This window comes from Hippichthys cyanospilos, chromosome 21, assembly GCF_059441005.1.
Source record: "Hippichthys cyanospilos isolate Australia breed blue-spotted pipefish chromosome 21, RoL_Hcya_1.0, whole genome shotgun sequence".
NCBI lineage: Eukaryota > Metazoa > Chordata > Actinopteri > Syngnathiformes > Syngnathidae > Hippichthys > Hippichthys cyanospilos.
Genome location: NC_142389.1, coordinates 6,391,652 through 6,406,537, shown reverse-complemented (window position 1 = coordinate 6,406,537; position 14,886 = coordinate 6,391,652). Strand labels below are relative to the sequence as shown.

At 42.0% G+C, this 14,886-nt stretch overlaps 1 protein-coding gene across 1 annotated transcript in view; it reads right to left on the bottom strand.

Moving 5' to 3' along the window:
* The window catches only part of macf1a (microtubule actin crosslinking factor 1a), a 129,660-nt gene that overhangs the window by 3,527 nt on the left and 111,247 nt on the right, over positions 1-14,886 (bottom strand). Inside the window, 19 exon segments of the mRNA XM_088404550.1 lie at positions 374-573; positions 3,562-3,594; positions 3,799-3,861; positions 5,463-5,580; positions 7,213-7,230; positions 8,042-8,116; positions 9,085-9,239; positions 9,315-9,477; positions 9,557-9,729; positions 10,180-10,291; positions 10,551-10,739; positions 11,002-11,274; positions 11,724-11,918; positions 12,009-12,168; positions 12,644-12,813; positions 12,891-13,010; positions 13,902-14,108; positions 14,181-14,336; positions 14,404-14,586. Coding sequence (XP_088260676.1) covers positions 374-573; positions 3,562-3,594; positions 3,799-3,861; positions 5,463-5,580; positions 7,213-7,230; positions 8,042-8,116; positions 9,085-9,239; positions 9,315-9,477; positions 9,557-9,729; positions 10,180-10,291; positions 10,551-10,739; positions 11,002-11,274; positions 11,724-11,918; positions 12,009-12,168; positions 12,644-12,813; positions 12,891-13,010; positions 13,902-14,108; positions 14,181-14,336; positions 14,404-14,586 — 2,763 coding nt within the window.

Below are 14,886 nucleotides of genomic sequence, written 5' to 3'. Positions count from 1 at the left end.
TCAGCTCATTTTTATACTTCATAAAACCATCTTGCGGGCTGGAATAAACTCATTTGAGGGCCAGAACCGGGCCACAGGCTGTATGTTTGACACCCATTCTTTACATACTTCATTCGCTAAATAAATTATGTTTAATTTACAAGTAATACCTCTAAAATGACATTTTCCTTTGCTGTCAACCTAAAATGATATCAAGGCTCAAAAAAAACAATCACAGCTCAGGTTGTGATGGTCATGTGACCACCAGGTGCGACATGATTGGCCGTTACCCAAGCCTTGAGCACAATGTGTGAAAAAATGTGCTTTGGAAGATTTAACTGAAAAAAAATTGTTAGCAAACCAACTATGTGGAGTAAAACGTGATGTCACCTACCCTTGAGGAGGCGGACGCGGTGGGCGTGGCCGGCGTGGAGGCGCCGCTGTGCGACGCCGACGACGAGGAGCGGGTGGGCGAGGCGTTGCGCGAGCCGGGCTTGGAGCGACGGCCGCGCGAGCGAAGGGCGCACACGCTCTGCGGCGTCCCCTCGGGGAGGATGAACTTTTCGCGGAGCTCCAGGTTGGTGCGCCCGCGCGCTAAAATGCAAACACAAGAACACACCAAAGTCAGAAGGCCTGCAGGGGGCGGCAGAGGACGGAATAATTACCCAAATGCTAGAAGTCTGCGATTCTCAACCTAGTTTCACCTTTGTACTGCCAGTGATTTTTCTTTTCTCCCCATGCCAAGTGCCACCTAACTAGCGCAAAGCATTCTGGGATGAAAAAAAAAAAATCTGTCTGATAACACTATATACTGCTGAACTTACAGGTAGCAAAATAAGGAAAAACACTGCTTAGCAAAGGAGTCACACTAACACTATTCAGCAGTAAGTTGTGTCGTGTTCCAATTCACTCGCTCTTAATTTGAAAAGAAAAATGCACTGTTCCTGTCATGGTATTAAAAACCATTAAGTCAAACTTGTTGAAATCTTACGTACCTTCCTAGTGCCTTCATTTGATGACCATATATATATATATATATATATATATATAAACTAAAATAATAAAAAATAATAGGAAAACAAATGGTGATAGTAAAAAACAGTATTACAATACAAAAATAATCTAATCCTAAATAGTAGTTCAAGAATAAAATCAAACTATTGATGCTATCATAAATAATAATTAAAAATTAACAACTAATTTAACGCTAGCTATTTTTACCCTATAAATACCCGAGGTTTAATGCCTGGGCCCCGTAAAGACGTATAAATATGTCTTTGGGATTTAATGAGTTATTAAACATAAAACAAAGCTTATCACAATTAGGAATAATATAATATCATGAACAATATTCATGTGTGATATTAAATAATAGCCCAAAAAAAAAAAAACAATAATAATAGAAAAATATAGAAATAATAATAGTAAAAAAATACTACATAAAAAATAAGGGAAATAATCATAAAAAACTAATGATATCCTGCCAGAATATGAGCTAGAACAGCTGCTTAGAAAATGATAATTAAAAAAAAATGACTACAGAGAGCTATATTTAAATTGTGCATTTCATGAGGCTAAGCGCTGTGTAGAATTTGAAAAAGCCGTGCTTGACGTGGTCATTAAAATAAGCGGCCGGCGCTGTGCGAGCTCACAAAGTGCAGCAGCCGACGACAACAAGCCACAAACAGCATGACGACAACATTTCATATTAACAATCATCAAGAGAGCAGTGAGAAGAAAATGAATGAAAAGTGCACGGCAGGAAGGTCAAGATGCAGGCGGGAAGCAGCAGTGCGGCACTTAGCTTAGATTATTTTACCTTTGTTTACCAGCGTTAGTATGTGACGCCTGCTCTTCGTATAGTTGGGGAGCAGTGACGTCACAGAAGCATCGATTTCAATGGTGTTTTAGCACCCTCTGCTGGTGAATTTTAAAGGCGACATCCAATGTCCTCAAATTCAAAAACGTTGCTGGAGAAATTGAACATTATATCTAAGACAGTGGTGTGCAAAATATGGCCCGGGGGCCGTTTGTGGCCCACCATCCATTTTTCAGCGGCCCACGCACGGTCCAGATGGGATCAAAATTGTTTTGTGCCAATGGGATCGTTTGGTGACATTTTGGATTTTTGTGTTGTTCTTTTCCATCGTACATAAAGAACCAATGTGTCTAAAAACCTGAGGTCCAAATTTTGCTTGTTTTTGCAGGCAGGTTGGATCCTTCTCTGTGTGGTCTTCTGAGGAAAAGGTTTGTGAACACCCCTGCTCTATGGTGCAGCCTGCTTTCTTGCGATTGTCACTTCCGGTAGCCCTAGCGGTGAATGGACTAACCACACCAAAGAATGTGTACTTGTTCTACCCATTCTATGTGTACTTATTTGAGTCTTAAAAAGTAATAAAAACCTAGCCCAGATCGTAAGCACTCGTCTGGTACAACCAAAACAATTCATTAAAAAAAAATTGCCAGAGCGGAAACCCGGACGGGCTTTTGAGCGAGCAGCGCTAACATCCATATGACCACAATTGGACCGCAAGTCCAAACAACACACACACACACGGGGGTTCTATCGTAGTGGGGACATCCCAGTGATAAAAAGCATTTCCTAGTCCCCAACATTAACCATCGCAAAAGATAACCTCAACCAAAATTAAATTCAAAACTGCACATTAAAAGAAAATCAAAAAGTTCTGAACTTGTGGGGTCCACGAGATTGGCCCCACAACTGAAAGAGGTCCCCACAAAGGAACAAAAACCAAGGGCACACACACTCACATTTTTGTGGGTTTTTGTATTATACTGGGGATATCCCATTGACATAATGCATTTCCTAGTCCACGAGTGTGCAAATATTTTGATTTGAGGGCCATAAAAGCTTCTGAAATTTAGCAAAAGGGCTGGATCAGGAGTACATGGATTGAGTGCTTTAATAATCCACCTCATAAAAGAAAAAAAAGGCGCTATATTTCAATATAAAATTGACAAAGAAATGACTTACAACAACTGAAAATGTAATGAGCAAAATCAAGCTTTAGCGCTGACAGTTATTATTTTAAAGCACTGGCAGTTCAGTTCCACTTGCATGTAACAACAGCAGCTGTGTTTTAAGTGTGGAAACACTGCCATCCAATGGTGACAGTTAGCACTACAGTGCTCAATTGGCTTACAATAGGTAAGCATTAGTCAAGGGTTTTTGACCAGAATTTTATGATTCATGATCGTTGTTAGTTTTAAAAGACGAGAATTCTCATCCATGGCACTGAATGAGTTAACGGGCCGCACATGGCCCCCGGGCCGTAGCCGGCCCATGCGTACCATCACAAGAGATTTCCTAACAAGTCTTGACCCTCAAAAAGAGGTCAGAACTTGTGGGGTCCACCAACATTGTCCCCACAAGTCCATGAGGTCCCCACAAAGACATTAAAACCTGGGATTGGGTCCCCGCCACGTAGCAAAAACCAAGGGCACGCACACACACACACATACAAAAGTCAGTGCACAGCTGTGAGGATCAAAATGGACGATGAGTGTCAGACACAGCCAAGATGGACGGAGGGATGGCGAAAGAGGAGAAAGAGTAGATACCTCTGCAGCAGAAATAGCCGGGCGTGACTGCCACTGAGAGACATAGGAGACAATGTGAACAACTACACACTTGCACTCCGCACACCAACCGCCACGATTGTAATTGAAGGCATCGTGACATTCGTCACGGCATCAGCGGGCAAAAAAAAAAAAAGGAAATACAATGAAGGAAAGTCGGATGCGAGCTTCGCCGGAGGAGGAGGGGAAAAAAAATGAGAGCGAGAGAAGAAGTCCAACCTAGACGGGATGAGATGGAGCTACTGGAGTCGGAGCGGAGGATCTTAAGTCCCAGATGTTGAACTGGAGGGAAGAAAAAGAGGGGGGAAGGTGGAAGAGAGGGAGGAGCATGCATCATGCACTACTTTTGACCACTTACTGGTGTAGACGGCAAATACTCAGGAGGATGACCAAGAAGAAGGTGAGACGGACAAACACGCACACACTCTCACATCAACGCAAACCGTCCTCGGGGGAAGCGAGCTAGCTAGCCTCGATAGAATACTTATATAATATACCATGTTGGTATTATGAGGTTTTGAAAAAAAGAAACAGATTACCATGTAATTCTTTTCAGGTAGTTTAAGTCATTTCTGCAAGCACTATTGATACCGCATCGCACAAGTGTAATACGCGTCCACGAATGACCACTGTGAGGCGCACTAAACTGACAGAAATAAAGCGTCCAAAATAATCGGATATACTTTCAAAACAACCAGGAAAGTTATCACTCATAACCCTTAAAATACTACTCATAAATAGTGTATTTTCCACACTATAAAGCGCACCTAAAAGCCTTGGATTTTTTCAAATGCTGACAGTGCGCCTTATAAGGCACATAAACCGCAAGTTTTCATTTTTGGGGGACAAAAAAAATAACTTAATCGCTATGTAAATTCTTCAGTTTTTACTTTTGCATCTCAGTTAGAAATTGATTTTTTTTTTAGAAAAGCCTGTTTATATAAGGTAATTTTTAAGCATTTTATATAGGAACAAGGCACAAAAAACACATGTTTTTATAAAAGAAAGTGCCATTTTATGAAATAAATCCATAATCTGGTTTTTGGTTGCAATTTGATAAAAAAAAAAAGTTTTAATATTTTATCGAATCATAACTACCTGTATATTCTTAGAAATCCTTTTAAAAGGTTTACATGTAATCAAGGGGTATTTTTTTCCCCCATTCTTCAGATAATACTTTCCACTAATCATCTTTATTCTAATTTCTGATTTTCCATTGATAAAGTTTGACTGATTTATCTGATTGATTTGTTGACATTCCCGTTAGGACAGCTCCATCTAGTGGATGCATACCGCAACAACAGTTATACATAACTGGGATTAAATGTCTACAAAACCAAGTTCGTTTGACTAGTATGAGCATAAATTTGTGTTTATCAAAAATGAGCACTTAGGTTTGAAGTCTTGTTTTGAGAGCCATCTTGTAAGGGCCCCCCCAAAAAAATGCTAAGCGCCACAAACTTGATTTTCACTGGCAGAGTTTTATCCAATCATCTCCCAGACAATTCTGCATATTTATCAGTTTAGAAAAGCAGTGTCATGTCCTTTAGGAAGGTTAAAAAAAAAAAAAACAGCGATTACCTTCTATTTTCAAAGAGCTGACTCGAATCAACTCTGCAAGCACTAGTGATACCGTATCAAACTGCATTGCACGTCAACAAATGCCCACTGTGAGGCGCACTGTAAATAATCTCAAATATATTTTCAAAATAACTTTGAACGTTATCACTTGATAAAAAAATGATACAGAAGTTGGTCTGACGCATTATTACAAAACATGAACATTTAGGTTTGAAGTCGCGTTTTGAGAGCCAACTTGTAAGATCTAATGCACAAGGAAAAAGACAAACAAGGACTTTTTTTTTGGGGGGTGTGTGGCTCACCTCGGCAGGGATCGTTCTTGACCAGGAACTCGTCCAAAGCCATCCAGCCTCCGCCAACCCGCACCATGACGGTGCTGCGTAGGATGCGCACCAGCCGGAGCTGCTGCGAGTCGCCGAACTGCCGCGAGGGAAGACCAAGCGGAGCGTCAAGACAGGGAGGCCTTTGAGCGCGGCGCCATTCACAGCAAACTAAGCCGCCATGCAGGTAAACATGCACCGCGCAAAAACTGCAGCCACAATTGCCCGGTGGAAGCCATGACATCATCAGACCGTGTCCAATGGGAGCAAGAGAGTTCATCGAATAGGCCATAGGTAGAAAAATTAATTAGAAGAAGATATAGACCCATACCGATTATTATTGGCCCGGTTTATAATATAATATATAATCTTAAAATGTACAATTATTGACTATTATAAATTTTAATTTGGGTGATATGTTCTAACATTTAAATAGTTTTAAAGTTTTGAAAATTTAACCAAAAAATGAGGTTACTTTTTTATTTACAAAATGTATTTACAGTTTTAAATTTGGAAAATCATCTGATCATTTTCTTGTTTTCCCCCATTAAATTTTGTGTGAATTTCATATTACAAATGCTAATTTTTCACTACAGAATATGCAATGAGCCACAAAAGTATAAAAAAAACAAAAAACTATTTACAATTGATATGTATTTAGAATTGAAATCTCTAAAATTATGTGACAATTTCCTTGTTTTTGCCATTAAATTTTATGTGAATTTTAAGTAAGTATTATGAATAATGAATTTTAACCGCAGCATGTGCAGGAAGCCTCCAAAGAGTAAAAAAAAAAAAAAAAAAAAAAAAAAAAAAAATTAAAAAAATATTTATATTTTTAATTTATTTACTCTTTTAATTTTGAAAAATGATGTGATAATTTCCTTGTTTTTTCCATTAAATTTTGTGTGAATTTTATAAGCATCACAAGTGATACATTTTAACCACGGAATATGCAATGGGGCTCCAAAGTGTAAAATAAATAAATAAATAAATAAAATAATTTTGAAAAGATATGTGGCAAGTTCCTTGTTTTACACACACACACAATAGCACTATGTGTTCTGTTTGTTGTTTTATTGCTTTTTTTTATTGCTACTTATTTGCTCGATTACGGAATGTATGTAGTCTGCTGCTCGGGAAGTGAACAGAATTTTGTGTGAATTTTATAGCCGTTACTCGGGAAGTGAACAGAATTTTGCGTGAATTTCATAGCCGTTGCGAGCGATCGATTTTAGTCACAGAATATGCAGCGACCCTCCAACGGAAAACAAATACCAAAAACAAAACTAAAAAACAAACAAGCGACGGACGAGAGATGGCCGATGCACCAATGAGAAAAGAAGAAGAAACATCCTCCCTGCAGCCTGATTCCTTCACCAGCGTCAGTTCAAAGCGCAAAAAACACTTTAGGGATTCTATCACTCACAAGTTACACAGAGGCGCTGAAATCTGCTTCCAATCAGGGATCAATATTTCTACTTTATACTAATGAGGGCAAAATGAAGCTTCATGAAGCACTTGCAATACTTTTCTAATCCCCTGGATGGCACTCTGGGTTAAAGATGAAGGCTAGTGCAAATCGAATTAGCTCAATTTCCACTGCATCGATAAGAAGTTAAATAAAAGTCACTCAACAACTGCAGACAAATTCCTTGTCGGATAAAAACGATTGTGATTGCGAGGAAGCAGATTTCAGGCGGCCGATGATGGCATCGGAAGGTGGCGTTACCTGGTTTCCGAGGAAGAACTACAAAAAATCCGGGAGAGGCGGCGCACGGAAACACAAAAGGACAAACAAAGAAAGGAAGAAAAAGATGACGATTCAAACAACAACAAAATAACAATCATTTATGTACAGCGGTGCCTCAAATCATCTTTCCCTGTTTAAATGAACGCCGAGGATAAAGAATCTATGCATGTGAATATTCTTGTACGCTTTGTCCACATGTTGCTACGGTTACTAAATGATTGCTCCTCATGCTAGTTCTGTTAGCCCTTCTGTGTTTATTCTGCATGGTGTGTTAGCATTACGCTGCATGCGTGTTAGAATTAAGCTAGCGATTGTATCACTCAGTTCGAGGCACCACTGTACAATATCAAATATGCTACTGAAGATTCACATGAGTTAGAAGTGGGAGTGACACAAACGTGAACACATACACACACAAGTGACGTGTGAGAGCATGAGATGACACCATTAGTTGTGAGTCAACAGAAAAGCATGATGGGAATATTTTATAACTGTCTCAGGTGATCTCGTGACATGAAAACATGAGGTTAGAGCGTGAGGTGGGCTTTTTTGTCATCTGCAATGATGGCGTTCAACTACGTGATGAGGTCATGAGGTGAAAGCATGAGATTTGCATAAAATGATGTTCTCATGTGATGACTTAAAATGAGAGCACGATTGTTAGAAACACACAAGATGAATGCTGGTTCCTTGTAGTTAAAAGTACCAAAATGTTATTGACAAGTGGGTGCAAGGTTAGATCATTTCAATGATCATACGTGAGAAGTATGAGTAGTGCATGAGAAGTAAAAAAGTGGGAGGAGCTTACCCGGTATTTGTTCTCCCCTATTTGCTCCACTTGGAAGCGCTTGGCACACTTACACTGAGCCACCTGCCGAGTTACCTGCACGACATCACGCAACGAGAAGAAAGCTTTAGCCTTTATTTAGGTTAGCATGCTAGCTAGTTGCTAAATGAATAGCCTTATGTGATTGGTTTGTCTTCAATTATTTAGTCAGTACAGTCATTCATGTAACATGTAGTGAGTAAAAATGACTTGATAAGTCACTAAAGGACTTCTGCTTTTTTGCTTCACACTTTACATGTAAAAAGATGACAAAATGTCACTGATAGAAAGTCTGGACTCCATCCATCCTTAAAACGTAAAAATGCGTCTTTGGGATTGAATGAGTCCAATTCATTTTGTGAGAATTTTTTGGACAGAGAGTGGATAAAGGGCACCAAGTTTTAGCTCCGCCCTGCCTCAATCCAGCTTGGCTGCTCACCTGGTACTAATCCATTACTAAGTGCTAAAGCGATTGATTACTTTAGGTAACGAGTATTATGTAATCAATTTAGGTACTAAAGTATGAAAGTAGCCAATTACCTTTGGGAATTGAGGTAGGAACTATAGTAGTTGATTACTTGAGGTACTAAAGTACTCTTATAATAACTTATAATTTGGGCCCTTTGAGTGAGTGATTTAAGTTACTGATTACTTTAGTACTTTTATGGAGTGATTACTTTAGGTACTTTAGTGCCTAAATAAAGCAAAGTATATAATATAGTATTTAATTAACTAAAGTAATACTTTAGTGCTTAAATCATTTAGTACAAGTCATTTTTTGATAAATTGGTATTTAACTAACTGAAGTAATCAATTACTTTAGCAGTCATTTAGTACCAGCCAGATACTCTTTTAGCTAAACATTTGAAAAAAAAAAAAAATAAATAACTGGAAAACAATAAAAACAGGAACTAGATAGAAAGTCTGGATTCTTAAAGTGTAAAAATACGTCTTTGGCATCGAATGAGTCAAATTAATTTGACGACCAATTTTGGGGGCCGTGATTTAGCTCCGCCCCGGCTCACCTCGTCCTCAATCTTATCGGCATCGGTGGTGGGTCTGTAGGCGTCCTTGTTGGGATGCAGGGCGGCCACAAACTCGTAGTAGTCGATGTAACCGTCTCCGTCTCTGTCAAAGATGTCCGCCACTGCCGTCATCTCCAACTTGCTGGTGGGGAACTCTGCGCCAAACAAACGTCCGCGTCAACCAATGGCAAAGCGTCGCCCGCTTCCCAAAGAGATGAAAATGTAGCTACTGGACGCCAGGATGCCGTCGATGAACTCCTGCCGCGTGATCTTCCCGTCCTGGTCCTTGTCGATGCGGCGGAAGAAGTCCATGACGCGAGACTTCTTGTGGTTCATCCAGCGCATGTACTTTTTGCGCCACACGTCAAAATCGAAGTTGGCGAACTCTTTGAGCTGCAACAAGCGCACGGAAAAAGGCGTCAAGAAAGAAATTCGTCCCTATTTGAGTCCGAAGAGGAAAATCCTGCAGTACCTCCTCCAGCCTGTCCAGGGCGTCGTTGAGTTTCCGCTGGCGGTCCAGCGCCAGAAGCCAGACTTGCTGCCAGCGGGCACACAGCTGGTTGAGTCGCGGGTTGGTCCCCGAAACCTGAAGTGAGGCCTGCTGAGGATGATGATGTTGTTGCTGCTGCTGCTGCTGGTGTCGCCCTACGGAGGACACATAACCTCAAAAAATTATTAACTATAAGCAATAACCTTGGATATTGTCAAAAAAATAAAGTAAAAATCCTTAAAAAAAACAAAAAAAAAAAAAATCAGAGAATGACTTAACCTTCTACTTAAAAAAAAAGGTGCCTTTGGGAATAATTAAACATTCAATCCCAAAGATGTATTTTTCAGTTTTTTTAAGAATCCATACAGCCATCCAGGTACTTATTTTTACCTTTTTCCATTTATTATCATCAAGTGTTTGGCTAAAATTGTGTGTGTTTTAATGAAAGAAAGAGAGTAATCCATTACTCTAGGGTACTGAAGTAGGAAATTAAGTACAAAAGTAACCGATTACTTAAGCATTTTAGTATTTGAATGCAAATACTAGGGCAAGTAATTCATCAAGGAAAAAAAAATGGAATGAGTTCATATATGCGAGTGACTCACGGCCTCCTCTCCTCTCCGCCAGGCTGCTGGGAGGTTCAGCGGGTTTCCTTTTGTAACTTTTGGTCACTTTGTCCACATCCGGCTGCTTCCTTGTCATTTCCTCCATGAACATCTGCCACAGAGAGATTTTTTTTTTGAGCTGATATTCAGATTGGGACACCCCTAACAATCTGGGAAAATTACAAATCAATTCATTGATTATTTATAAATATTATTAGAACATTAGTAAAGTTAATCGTTTTCCAAACCAGCATTGGCATCGACCTAAAAAAATTCCAATCAGTCGGGCCCAAATCTGTACATGTTTTAAACATTTTATGAATTAGAATGAGAGGAAAGCTGAGAATTTGACTCCGTTCCAGTATCCTGACCTGGTGTTCTGTGATGAGTCCTTTAACTTGGGGGATGTCCTGCGGGAGGGGCTCCATGTCCCTCTGCACCAGGGTGGTCTCGGCCCACTGGAGCCACGACAGCAGCTCCTCAAGCAGGTTGGCGTTGTTCAGAACCTCCGTCAGTGCCGCCTCCAGACGTTGCTCGTGCTGCTTGGCCCACGTCAACACCTGGAACAGTTCAACATGAGTTTCCTTTTCTCCTAAACTCTGAAGGAATTCAACATTTCCCAGATGAAACCATGTAAACATTGAAAACTATGAGGCCCTAGAATCGACCCCTGAGGAACACCACAGGTCATAGCGCTACATGAATTTCTTGTTCCCCTAAATTCCACCGGAATTCAAAATTTTCCTGATGAAACCAAATACAGATCGAACAAAATGGGGCCCTAAGATTGACCCCTGAGGAACACGCCCGGTCGCAGCTCACCTCCTCAAAGCGCGCCCGGATGATGGTGATCCAGTGCTTGATGGTGGTGATGGAGTCGGGGTGGCACAGGGCGAGGATGGCCTCGCCCATGCCCGCCGCCCGGTTGACCTCGGCCCTCTTCTCCTCCACGGTGCCCATGAATTGACGGTGGGTGTGCAACAGTGCCTGGAGGGTCTCCGCCTCTTCGGGAAGGACGCCTCGGAAGCGAAGGCTCTGCTCGGCCTCTGACAGCCACTCCAGCAGCATCTGCACCGCCGTGCGGAACTCCTCCGCCTGACCCGGCCCGAAAAACAAAACAATCATTACTTATTCAAATTCGCCGTTATTTAAAACTGTCCAAATCATTTTTTTTCCTTCCCACGTCATCTAATTTAATAGGCAACTGCAGTGTGCAGCTCTCATTGTGTATCATGTGAGTCCGCCGCTGCTGCAGCAGCCAATCAATCTATAATACATCTATACTGTACGTTTATTGGTGGTTTTGCTCACTGAAGATTTGTTTTGATTTTATAGATGAAACCATGTATGGATTTAACAATATGGAGCTCTAAGATTGACCCCTGTGGAACACCTAAGGGTCATAGCTCAACATGAATTTCTTGTCGCTCTACTGAATATTTAGTTTAAAAATAAAACTATAACGTAGAATATTTTTCCATGATGTATTATGGATGCAATTTCAATACCATGATATTTTTGCTCATTTGCAACATTTTTCAAACCTGTTTGAGCGCCTGCTGTAGTCGCGTCTGCTTGGTGACGGACAAAGCGCACACCGTCTCCCAGCGGTTGCTAAGTTCCTGCAGCTGATCTTTGACCCACGCCGTGTCGTCGCGTCCCGCCTCCATGAGTTCTCGCGCCGAGCGCTTCAGGGCCTGAACGCTGCCCGTCCTCTTGCCCATCTCCTTCTGGAAGGCCTGGAACAAGTTTTGGACAGCAGGTGGCGTTATTCAAGCTCATCATCAAACTAGGCCTAACACCACCGCTGAAAGAATCTCAATTGGCACCTTATGGGAATCCATGAGGTTGGAAACCAAGTCCAGGTCACCGTGCACGGGGAGATCTTCAGCCAGCTGAGGCTCCACGCGGTACAGCCAGTCCACCAGGGCCTGGAGGGCCTCCGCGAACTGACCCGAAAACAGCAGGGCTTCCTCCAGCTTGTGTTGCCTGGCGGAAGACAAATGCCATTGGGAGTCATATTTTTTTATTTTTTAATATGTATCTGACTCACTCAATCCCAAGGACGTCTTTAAAGGGTCCAGACATGCAACCCCAGGAACTAATTTACAGATTTTTTTTTCCATTTTTTGTCCCTGGGATTGAATGTCTAAAAGTCTTGAAAAATACATAAAAATCTGTCTTTGGTATTGAATGAATTAACTGTAATGAATGAACACATTTTTAAGTGAAATCATATATTTTACAGCCTCATCCAATCCATAAGACGTACAGTACTAAGATAGATTCTTTTTTTCTTTCAAAAGAGTAAAGGAGGGTCTGAAAAATAGTTCTCCGTATGAATAAATATACAAATAAAGTAACTGGGATTGAATGGCCAAAACTCTTGAAAGATACGAAAAAAAATGTCTTTGGGATTTGATGAACGAACGATTTTTTTCGTCAAGTAAAAACGTCCCATTACCTCTCCACACTCTTCCCGCAGACGGTGTCCCACTTGTCTCGGACTTCGCCCACCAGGTGGTCCAGTTTCTGGGTGTCGGCCGGCAGCTGGGCTTTGTCGCGCATGGCCCGGCCCGACCTCACCGTGGTGTCGTAGACGGGCTGCTTGGAGCCCAGCGCCTTCTGGAACTCCTGCGAGATCGAGCGAGACGTTAGAACGGACGTCCGAAGAAAAGGGACGTGCCTCGGCGCCAGCAGGATTCCCGTGCCTTGTGTTTGGTCAGCTGCACTTTGATCTTGTCCGGTTCGTTGGGGATCTCCAACTCCGAGTCCAGGCGGTTCTCGGCTTCCTCCAACCAGTCGGTCAGCTTCCTCCAGGCCTCGTGGAACTGAGGAAATTCATTTTGAAATGAAAAATTATCATTAAAAAAATCCTTAAGCCTTTTAACCTTTTCCCTGCTCATTTTCTGAAAAAACGTCAATTGACGTCAGTGGTGCTCCTCGGTGAGGTCCCCACTGACGTCATATTACGTCAATGGCACTCAAAGTGTCTATATTACACAATGTCACTGTTTGTTGCCGTAACCAAATGAGTTTACTACATGTGTCACATGACATTTTGAAGCATCTCATTGCCATGGAGCTGTGTGGAAGTGAAGTGAGGATCTTTACTTGGACAAAAGTAGTTTGTCACCATCTTGTGGTAACCAGCAGTGTTACAGAACAAATGTTTCCCTTGACTGATGAGGGAATTATCTAAGTCCTTTTCACAAAAATCCCCATATCATTCTAAGACACAACCTATTCATTTGTGTCCACTACGGTGTCCATTTTGTCTGAAAAACAGGAAGAATAATTGCAATTCATCCAAACATATGAGATGTCACTGGAAAGGCCAGAATGTCCCCAAATGAGCACACTCGGACTTGGTAGGGGAGCTCGAATGAGTCAAAAGATATAGACCAAAAACATGTCCCCTACAGTGGACACAAAAGGACACAATAATGAAAAGGCTGGGTATCATGTGATCAAGAGACAACAGTGAGATGCCAAAATGTCATCTTTTGCAGAAGATAAAGAATGTATGGATGTGACTATTGCTGTATTATCTGTCTACATGTGTTGCACCACCGTTTATGTTCAAATTGCCATAGTGCCTTCTTTTTGCTTAGACGGATGCGATAAACACCTTACTTTTTTTTTTTTTTTTTTAGGAGTGAGAGAATTAGATCTGGAGGAAATGGTTCCTCTAGAATTTCCCGGTCATCCCGGCTTAGTACCTGCTTGGCCCGCTTGCGAGCCTCATCCAGGTGCCGCCCGCGGTCCAGGGACCTCTGGACCAGCTTGTCCCATCGGGCCTGGACGCTCAGCAGCAGGTTCTTGATGATGACCACATCCTGCTTCAGGCTGGCGAAGCGCAGCTGGGATCCGGACTTCTCCAGGGCCAGAACCTGCTCTCGGTGGGTGTTGACCTCGTTGACGAAAACCTGAATCCACGGCGGGCCGGAAATCCAGTTCATATGCGCGAAACGGACTACCCCAGACATAACGTGTCCTACTTTGTGCTCGTCGATCTGGAAGAGGACGGTGTCAAGGAGAAGACTGGGCGGCTGGGCCATGTTGAGGGTCTGCTCGGCCTGCGTCAGCCAGTTGATGGTGTCCTGAAGGGACGTCTGGAAACCCGTGGCCAGCGAGAGAGCCTCTTCCAGCTTCGCCTGCGCCGCAGACACTTGACAATCAGAACCCAGGGACCGACGGAACCGTGTCGCTCCGCACACCTACCCGCCGGTCGTCCATTTTGGTGTTGAGGCTGGCCCATTTGTTCTGCAGCATGGCCAGGTTCTGCTGGGTCTGCGTGGTCCCGGGACCGGCGTCCTCTCCTCCGCGCGCCAGAAGAATGGACTCCCCAGCGTCCAGGAGCCGGTGGTACTGGTCGGCCCGCTGGCTCAGCTGGCCTTGGAGCTCCTGCGGGGACGAAATGGAACTCAGTTACTGCCGTTTAAATTTTTAGCTAATATTATCAAGATTATGCTGACACTGGGAACACTTTACTTTTTTTTTTTAATTATATCAGCATCTGCCTTTAAAAAAAAATCTGGTGGCTGATAGATCAATTTAAAACGATTAATTATTTAAAAAGCTGACAAATGCAACACTTTGCATTCTTTTTATTATGATAAATATTGACTGCTATTTTTTTTTAATGTGGTGGCTGATAAATCAATTTAAAACTGAGAACTATTTAAAATTTAAAATGAAATATTA